Genomic DNA, 9663 nt, shown 5'->3' on the forward strand with positions numbered 1-9663 from the left:
AACAACGCCCCAACTATGAATTTACAAAGGAAAAAGAATACAGTCTGCCAGCATAGCTCCCACACCCAGACACAGTCCAGGGTGAAATGATCGTTGCACCCTCGTAAAATGCAAAAATCCCATTGTATAAATGCTCCCATGTATTGTGATTGGTTCCCATGCTAGCCCAAGGCCACGCTGTCAAGCAAGAACCCTCTCACAGCACACTCTCTCACAACGAACTCTCACTCCTACACACATTTTATTATATTTTTTGATAAACTACACATACATATGTAACATCAATTATCACTACTAGTTATTATTTTAAAACCATTTATTATTACTACTAGTTATTATTTTAAACCTACTTATGATTCCATGTGGGCACGTCTATTATTTTATTGCATCCACCATGTCAATAGGATGTCGCACTTATAATATTTTATTGAAGTAATCTTACGATCCTTCAATAACCCACCCTCCGGTTCTGATACTTATCATTGTAATAATTCATCTTGCATCTCGGAGTCTAGTCAAGCTATTAATTGGATATCTCCGTCACTTTCATGGGTCAAATTGAGTGTTGATGCATCTTGGACGAAAGGAATTAAGAAAGGTGGCATTGACAATATTATAAGGGATCATCTTAGTATTCCTCTCTTGGCTTATTCGGTGGGTGCTCTCTGTGATTCAGCTTTCATTGCCGAGGCTATTGCCATTCGCTTCAGCCTTCTTCTCGCTGTTAATGATAGATTCAAGAAGGTTTTGGTGGAATCAGATTGTTGTCCTTTAATCAAGCAATTATCCTCTTCTGATCCGGAGATTGCCATTGCCAGTATTCATCATGATATTGTTTAACTTCGAAAATCTTTTGATGATTGTTCTTTTTCTTTTGTTCCAAGGACTACCAACACAGTGGTTGATACCTTGGTCAAGTCGGGCCTTTCGGTTGAGTCTCCGATTGTTTGGCCTCTTACCTCTCCTTGGCCTTTTCAACTTTGTGAGAGTGAAGCCAATGTTTGTAATGACTCTTTAGTTCAATAAATTTCCTTTCTTACCAAAAACAAAAAAATCTTACGATCCCAAAATATTTGTCTATAAAGATAGAAACTATTTCCATTAATTAAGTGAAAATGTATTCTTAAGTACTTATTATATATATTATATTGATTTGGTTTTATATTAATTTCAAATTACAGAACGAAAAAAAAGAAGATTTAAACTAGTTTTTTTTGGGACAATAACATCCAAGGTTCTTCTCGTTCATGGTATCTTAGGTTATGGTTCCTCACATTTAAAAGCTATTGTTTGGGGTATCCCAAACACAATTGTTGCTACATATAACTGATGGGGATGAAATGATCCAAATACCCCAAGTTAATAAATATATTAAAAAAATATTTCAATTGAAATGATTCAACATTATGTTTTTACATTTTTAACCAATGACTTGGATCATGATCGTTCATATAGTATTTTAAATCATGGTAAACATCTTGGATTGTATTTAAGATCATACTATTAATAGCTTAAATAGATTTAAATTGAAAAGATAAGATTCAATTATTGTATTTTAATATTTGTAAATGTTTGATTTGGATCGTGTTCAATTACTTATTATTTTAAATCATGACAAATTATTACCATCTATGACATCAAATCACATTGACTAAAATAATTGAAAATGCCATTGTGTTTTTTTTTTTTTTTTTTTTTAAGGTAAGTACCTATTCTATCCTATTCTATAGAGGGAAGAAGGGAGGACGATGAGATCTACAAGGCTCTAACCTAAGACCTTCCGGTAGGCTGGGCTTTTAATTAGACTTGAGTTTTCCAACTATGCTAGGTAGGTGGTACTACCATTGTATTTTTTATGATTTAAAATAATAAGGGAGAAAGATGCTTCCTGATCGCGTGTCGCATAGGGCCGTGCAAAATAACCATTGCACCCCCATGAAAAGGTGGAAATCTCAAAAACATGGCAGTCATTTTGCATGGCCTTGTATGTGGACGTAGGAGTCATACATCGCACACGATTAGGTAGCATTTTCTTTTCCAAATATTAACTAAACAATTATGATATAAATCAAATATTTAAAACATCAAAATATAATAATTGAATTGTATCCTTCCGATTGAGATCTTTTAGATACTTAGTAAAGATTGTTGTTTCCTTAAATATATAATAGGAAAGAGGGATTGCTGAGTTGAATCAAGAGAATCTTAGAGGTGGCCAAGCATCATGTGCTCTAGTTGAGTGTTCTTCCTTTCCTCACTTCCATGTGTAGCTTTGGAATGTGTTGAGGCTATCACTTTGGCTTTTAAAGGCAAAAAGGTCATGCTTGGAACCAAAGTTTAAGTGACACGTTAACGGCTATATCTTGGTAAGAGAGAAACCATAAAACTAATGCAAGTGTATAGAAAACATCAACTTCATCAGTGTTGGAGGATCTTTCCCATGTGACGAGGTAGGTAGAATCACCCTCACCTAACTCTTATCTGCTAATATTATAATAATATTTCCACTTAATTTTACTTGGGTAATATTATGTTTCTAGTTAATTGTCTAATTGCTTTCATAGGTATCAATGAGAAAGGTTTAAGTCATTTTCTTGGCTAAAGTAGTTTGGCAAATATGAAATTAATACATAAAAATGGAGTTTGGATATGTGATCGCAGCTTTAGGAGCAACAAGTGCTTTTGAATCAGTTTGATTAGTTTAGGACTACGTTTCCCTCCACCCATAGAGGACGATTACCCACTATCCTAGGATTCACAAATCCTTCCTAGGGTTTTAGTATGTTTTAAAATACCCTCCCGATACCCTTTCCTATCGGTCCTCTCCACCCTGCAGTGAATGGATTCTCATTCACCGTGGGTGGAGAGAAACTCGGTCCATTGGCTTATTATCATTGTAAGGACATAGTAGTTCATTTTGGATTTCCTATGATAAGGTATGGAGGGACACTTAATGTAAGGCGGAGTGTGGCTCTTGCATGTGCACGTGGGCCAATGAGAGCGCACACGGTGACAACATAGGTAGCGAGATTTTCACCTTACATAGAGGGTGGGGTGGTCATTTCACCCACGTTGTGTCTAGGTGTGAGCGGTACACTCCCTACAGAGAACTTTTCTCCTTAATGTAAATGTCGTGGGATTATGACTAGTTGAATATGATATTTTGTGCAGACTAAAACCACTTTTGATTTTTCTCCTTTTTTTGTTTTTTAAATAATTACCTTTACTATTTACCTAGTAACAAAATACCACTTGTATCTTAGTTTTATTTTTCTTTAATAGTATTCTTTTTCAACATCCTCCTTTCTAAAATAGAAATTATAGGGAAAGAAAGTTTTTGTTTAGTATTAAAATACTACTAGTTGATTAAAAATATCATATTTTTGATTTTTTTTATTTGACATTTATCATCGTTGTAGCTTGGTTTTATCATTAATATTAACAACTTGATATATGCATTGTGTGCACTGGGTGTGTGGGTTTAGTCCCACATCGGATGTGTGAGTATGATGTATGTTGTGTGTATCCCCCATTCTACGGTCCTAAAAGTCGATTAACCTTTAGGGATTGATGTGTGGTTTGAATGATTACACTTTCATCAAAAAAAGGTAGAGCATCAAAATGTATTGAATTGTAGCATATTGTCCTACAACCTTCAACCCACAAGAGGAAATAAATAAAAATAAAAAAAAAGAAAAAACATTGTAATATTTTATATTCTAGAGAAAGTTGTTGAGTGAAAATGATTTTTACTTTTTGGATGAATTGAGAAAATAATTTTGAAAGGATAAGTAGCATAAAAGAGTTTAGCAAGACTTCTCTAATGAAAAAGGGGTCATTGTCTATTAAATGGGTTGACTTCTACATTAACCTTCCAAATTCAATGTGAATTAGAAAAAAAAAAAAAAAAAAAAATCAATTTGAAAAATTATGTTACAAGTTTTGAAAGAACCATAGGAGTTGGGAGTCAAACAAATGGGAGTCAGAAGAATTGAAATGAAGGAAGAAGCCAAACAAGAACATGGAATGAGTTCTGTTGACGTTCTAAAATGAGAATGCATATCAAACCTTGTTCTTGGTGCTCTAAAATATATTTAGTATCAAAACATATTCTTAGAATGCATATCAAACGCAGTCTTAAACTTGCAATTAGACTTGCTTACCTTGCAAAGGTGGAATTGAAATTTTTAATCCTAAAATTTAATTTTTGTTACTTAATTACCAGTGGAGAAGATTCCAAATCCAAATCAATTGCACCGGCTCAATTCAATTAACATCCCTCGTGTTTGAATCCGGACATTTTGACTGAGTTTAATTAATTACTTGCACGAGATTTCATGTTTAGGAGCACTTATTCATTATTAATTATTAGTTGAGTTTTTAACTTTTAACTTTTTAAAACCCCATTAAGGTAGAAATCTTCTCCAACCTTCAATGCGATTTTCCGCTAATCCCGTAATGCTCGGTCGTCCTCTTGTGAAATGACTCAACTACCCTAATCATTGCTTCAAAACCCATACGCAGATGAGTAATGCCCAAACTATGCTCGCCCCAAAAGTACCCTTCAAAATTATGAAATTCCATATATGTCCTACCGCATTTGACCCGGATTATGGGAGCAATGCAAGTTCTGCTGGGAGTGTGGGACCCGTAGGAGACACCCCACAGATGCACGTGGATCCCATGCATCATTTGTTTCCCGTAAATCAGAAATTCGTTTTTAAATGTCTTTTAAGACCTCACTTCTCGATGCAAAAAAATGCGTAATTAGAAAATCATAAGGGTAGTTTTGTCCATCAAAGAGTAATGAGATCGGAGGGTAGTTTCGATATTATAATGAAAAAGTGTGGTCGTTTGAGTATGGCATGGAAATTTTAACGGCAATAGGTTCTGCTTGTTTACCGGCACCAATACTATCTTCTGACCGTTCGACGATGACATCACCACGTCTCAGGGCCCAATAACTTAGCTCCACATCACCTACTCTAGTATCATCCGTACTAAATAAATCCTTCGGAATCGAACGGTCAATTTAACATCTTCGCATTTCGAATCCAACGGTCCTTATTTCCGTTTCTAGAGACTTCTTCATGAATGCAAGGGTAAACCACGGTTAGTTTTAACACCACCACCATCACTTGGGAGGTGAGTTAAAGAAGATTCCAAGTCCATCAGGTAAAAAGAGGCCAAGAGGACTTGACTAGCGAGAGAGAGACACCGGGCCAAAAAGAACGAGACACTGACACAGACACAGACACAGACGACTGGGTGAGAGAGGGAGAGGGTTTTTGGGTTGGAGAAAGAGTTTCAATTTTCAAGAGGCATTTCGATCGTATTGGGCGTTGAAGCTTCTGCTTCTCGAATCCGAATCCTTTGGGTTTGATCTTCGTCTTCCTTCAAGCAGCACGAAGGACCGTAGTTGTGTTGCTTCTCTTTTGATTCATCTGTGTTTCGTCGGGTTCGCGTTATCTGGTGAGTTTGCTTTATTTAATTTCTTTCAAATTGAATTTAATGGAGACTATGTTTGTGATTAATCTTCCAATCAACTATATCTAGTTCTTTCTGTCGGATAATGGACTTCCAATTGCCTTGGGAGTAGGCTGAGGTTTCCAATCTTTGGAATATTGAAGTCGGTTCAAACTTCAGATGCGGTTGATGATTTTTAGAGTCTGTAGTTGTCATGATGGATTGATAATTTGGTTAATGGCTGAAACGATACTGTCTTCTTTACTATTCCTGGAAAATCAAAAACTAGGTTTTCTTTACATTCTTCTTCGTTCATTTCCGGTTTTAGTATTTTCAGTGAAATTGCTCGAGAATTTGTTGTCTATTCGGTTTCTGTTATCAGATTCATACCTTGTGGAAATAAGCAGTGATCCTTCAAAAAATAGCTTCTATGTTTTTTGTTGATCTCAGTTGGCAGAATAGATTGCACTCCCTCCTTTTTTCGAAATTTAGGACCAGATCTGTAAAGAACTTTACCATCTTTAGAGAATGAAACCCTGGTAATGGGTTGAAATGCTTGGAAAATCCCTACAAGCTACATTTGGTAATTTTTTAATGCTTCTACCGAATTTTTCGGGTTATTTTTCTGATATCTTAACTTCTCTTTTGCCGAGGGTGAGAAATGGTTAGTCAAATGATATTTTGATTAGTGTGTACGTGATCTTTTGCTATCTGCAAAATATCTTTACGTACCTTTTGTTTTGTTATTCTAAATGCTTTTCCCCAATTCTGCAAATACGAGTGATAGAAATTTGTTTTAGTTCTTCTCTATCAACCAAGGATGTTAATGTTGTTTTCAATGATCAATGGAGGGAAAGACTTCCTATTTCTTCGATTCCTCTGGAATTACAAAGAAACATAATGTCACCGGAACTTTTGTAGTTATTTCCATTCCATTATTTTGTGATTTACGTTCATGTAAGATTTGTTGTGTAAATCATTTGAGGAGTGAGAGTGCAACTGTTTCTTGCAACCGTTAATCATCACTAATTCCACTTTTTGACATTATCCTGCCACTTCTGCTTTGTCATGCAACAGATGGATTTCTGGATGTAACAATCTCGCTGCATCTCTCTCTCTATTCTGGTACACGGTGCTGTTCTGATGTGAAAACCCAGCAGCAATTCATATTCCAGTCAGTCAATTAATGATTGTTTGGGATACACACTACTTTCTCGCTCAACTAGTGTCAGCTTTTGAGTTTGGCGCCTGCTTGAGAGAGGAGGAAAAGCTCTCTGCTGCAGCCTCCTCTGCTGCTGGCCTCGAAAACCACTGGTTTTCCTCTTCATTCCATGTTTCCTAACTTGGACAGTCCTGTACAGACCCAGATGGCTGTTGCAGTCTTCAATGGCCCCATTAAGGGGGAGTACCACGGGACCAAGAGATTGGAGGGAAAATCTTCTGTTAGGAGGCGTGTCTTTGTGCAAACTGAAAGTGGATGTGTTCTTGGGATAGAGTTGGATAGGAGTGACAATGTGCATACGGTGAAGAGGAGGTTGCAAGTTGCACTCAATGTTCCAACGGAGGAGAGCTCACTGACTTTTGGGGATATGGTTTTTAAGAATGATCTTAGTGCTGTACGAAATGATAGCCCTCTTTTACTTACTAGGAATTTCATGCACAGAAGCTCATCCACTCCGTGTCTGTCGCCTACTGGTCGTGATCTCCAACAGAGAGACAAGAGTGGCCTGATTGAAATATTGGGCCGCTCAAGTCGTTTTGCTAAAACAAAGTTACTGGTGGAGGACATTGTGAAGGCAATTAAGAATGGCGTTGAACCTATCCGTGTTCACGGTGGCCTTGGAGGTGCTTACTATTTCAGGAATAGCCGAGGAGAGAATGTTGCAATTGTGAAGCCAACAGATGAAGAACCATTTGCGCCAAATAACCCAAAGGGCTTTGTTGGTAAAGCGCTTGGTCAGCCAGGACTGAAGCGCTCAGTGCGAGTTGGAGAGACAGCGATCAGGGAAGTTGCAGCATATCTTCTTGACTCTGATCACTTTGCCAGTGTGCCTGCTACTGCCCTTGTGAAGATTACTCATTCAATTTTCCATGTCAATGAAGGGGTGAATGGAACGAAGTCTGATGGCAAGAAGCAGGTGAGCAAAATTGCCTCTTTCCAGCAGTTTATCCCTCATGACTTTGATGCCAGTGATCATGGGACTTCGAGTTTTCCTGTTGCTGCGGTGCATAGGATAGGGATATTGGATGTTAGGATCTTTAACACGGACAGGCATGGTGGAAACCTTCTGGTTAGGAAGCTTGATGGTGTTGGGAGGTTTGGTCAAGTGGAGCTCATTCCGATTGATCATGGCCTTTGCTTGCCAGAGAGCCTTGAGGACCCGTACTTCGAATGGATACATTGGCCTCAGGCATCAATTCCATTTTCAGAGGACGAGCTCGAGTACATAGCGAATCTTGATCCAGTGAAGGATTCTGAGATGCTTCGTATTGAGCTGCCCATGATACGGGAGGCATGCCTTCGGACCTTGGTTCTCTGCACAATTTTCCTCAAGGAAGCAGCAGCCTCTGGTCTCTGCCTAGCTGAGATTGGCGAGATGATGACTAGGGAGTTTCGTGGCCGTGAAGAGGAGCCAAGTGAGCTGGAGGTTATATGCATCGAGGCAAGGAGGCTGATAGCTGAGGAGAAGGTGTCATCTCCAGAGGTCGAAGCAGGGGATGAACAGGAGTTTTTGTTTGATATAGATTGTGAGGAGTCAGAAGCTGACTTCACATCTAAGATGGCAGATGATTTTCCGACTAGAGGGCCATTTCATATTGGGTTTAAGGGTGGGAATGGTCGAAACCCACTGTCTAAACTGGAGGAGAGCATTAAAGAGGATGAAAGTGAGGGGGAAGAAGAGCCAACAAGGGTGGAGGAATTTGCAGTCCCGGTGGCTCAGACCCAGGTTCCCACTGCATTGAAGCTCTCCATGTCCCTGAAAGACATGAGTCTGGGTGAGAAGAACCAGCGTTACCAGATGGCAAAACCTGAGTGCACGGCATATGGGAACTGGAGGAGTGCAAATGAGCAGTTGCCTGTGAGTGCCAGCTTTGTGAAGCTGGCGGACATGAACGAGGAAGAGTGGACATTGTTCCTTGAGAAGTTGCTGGAGCTGTTGTATCCAGCATTTGCCAACCGGAAAGCTGTCACCCTTGGACAGAGGCAGAGGCAAAGGCAGAGGCTCGGGACTTCTTGCCAGTTTTGAGACTGTTTTAACGCTCTGCCGTTGTAAAAAAACAGCAACAACAACAAAAAAAAAAATGAAGAATAAAACTTGTAGTTTGTGGGGATGAAGATTTGTAGGTAGGTTTGTCTTTCTGCTTTTCCTTTTTTGTTTTGGCCCCCCCCCCCTCTTTCCCCCTCACGGATGAAGGTATTTGTAGTTGGGAGTAGTAGGTGGAATGTTGTAAATATTTGTTAGAATGCGGATGAGAGTACCACCGACATCAGCTTCAGTCGAGACTCGGGAGGTGTTATGAATATGAATTCCCTGTTTTTTTTAACCCTTTTTGACTCATACATACCCACTGTTAGAGAAATAATCAGTAGAATAAAATTCTGGGAGGAGGAAACCAGTTTAAAGAGGCTTATGTACATTGTTAAGCTAGTGTTATAATCTATGTGAACTGTTTTGATTTGATCTACACCATTTTGACTGGGCAGCTTTGGTTTTGGATTGGGTCTCAAAAGATCTTATACTTCAAAATGATGCAATGCTGGCCAAGGTGGGATGGCAGCTCATTCAACACTCGGATTCACTATGAGCTCGAGTGGTGAGAAGTATTGAGTCTTGGACTTTCCTTACTCTGACTTTATTGCTGGCTGGAGTTGGCGAAGTATGCTTCATGGTAGGGGACTTCTGCTTTAAGACGTACTGTGGATTGTTGGTAATGGACACTTTATTAGAGTATGGCACGATCCTTGGATTCTTTCTATTGATGATTATAGAATTCAGTCCAGACCCCTACCTTGGGTTGCAGACCTTATTGATCTGATGGGCGAGTGGGAGGTAGCACTGATGCGGAATCTTCTATCATTTGAAGAATCAGTTTCAGTACAAAGTGCCTCTCTTACTCCCAAAAAGGTATGGAATATTATATGGTCTTCAAAAATTCAGTCAAAGATCAAGTCTTTTCTTTGGAAGGCATGCTTGA

The 9663-nt window shown here is 38.8% G+C and overlaps 1 protein-coding gene across 1 annotated transcript; it reads left to right on the top strand.

Annotated features, from left to right (window-relative positions):
* Positions 1-6460: 6460 nt before the first annotated feature.
* Positions 6461-9085, top strand: LOC122664306 (phosphatidylinositol 4-kinase gamma 7). The gene has a single exon (XM_043860068.1). The coding sequence runs from the start codon at positions 6798-6800 to the stop codon at positions 8712-8714; it is 1917 nt and encodes a 638-aa protein (XP_043716003.1). The 5' UTR covers positions 6461-6797; the 3' UTR covers positions 8715-9085.
* The last annotated feature ends 578 nt before the right edge of the window (positions 9086-9663 follow it).

This window comes from Telopea speciosissima, chromosome 6 (genome assembly GCF_018873765.1).
Source record: "Telopea speciosissima isolate NSW1024214 ecotype Mountain lineage chromosome 6, Tspe_v1, whole genome shotgun sequence".
Taxonomy (NCBI): Eukaryota; Viridiplantae; Streptophyta; class Magnoliopsida; order Proteales; family Proteaceae; genus Telopea; species Telopea speciosissima.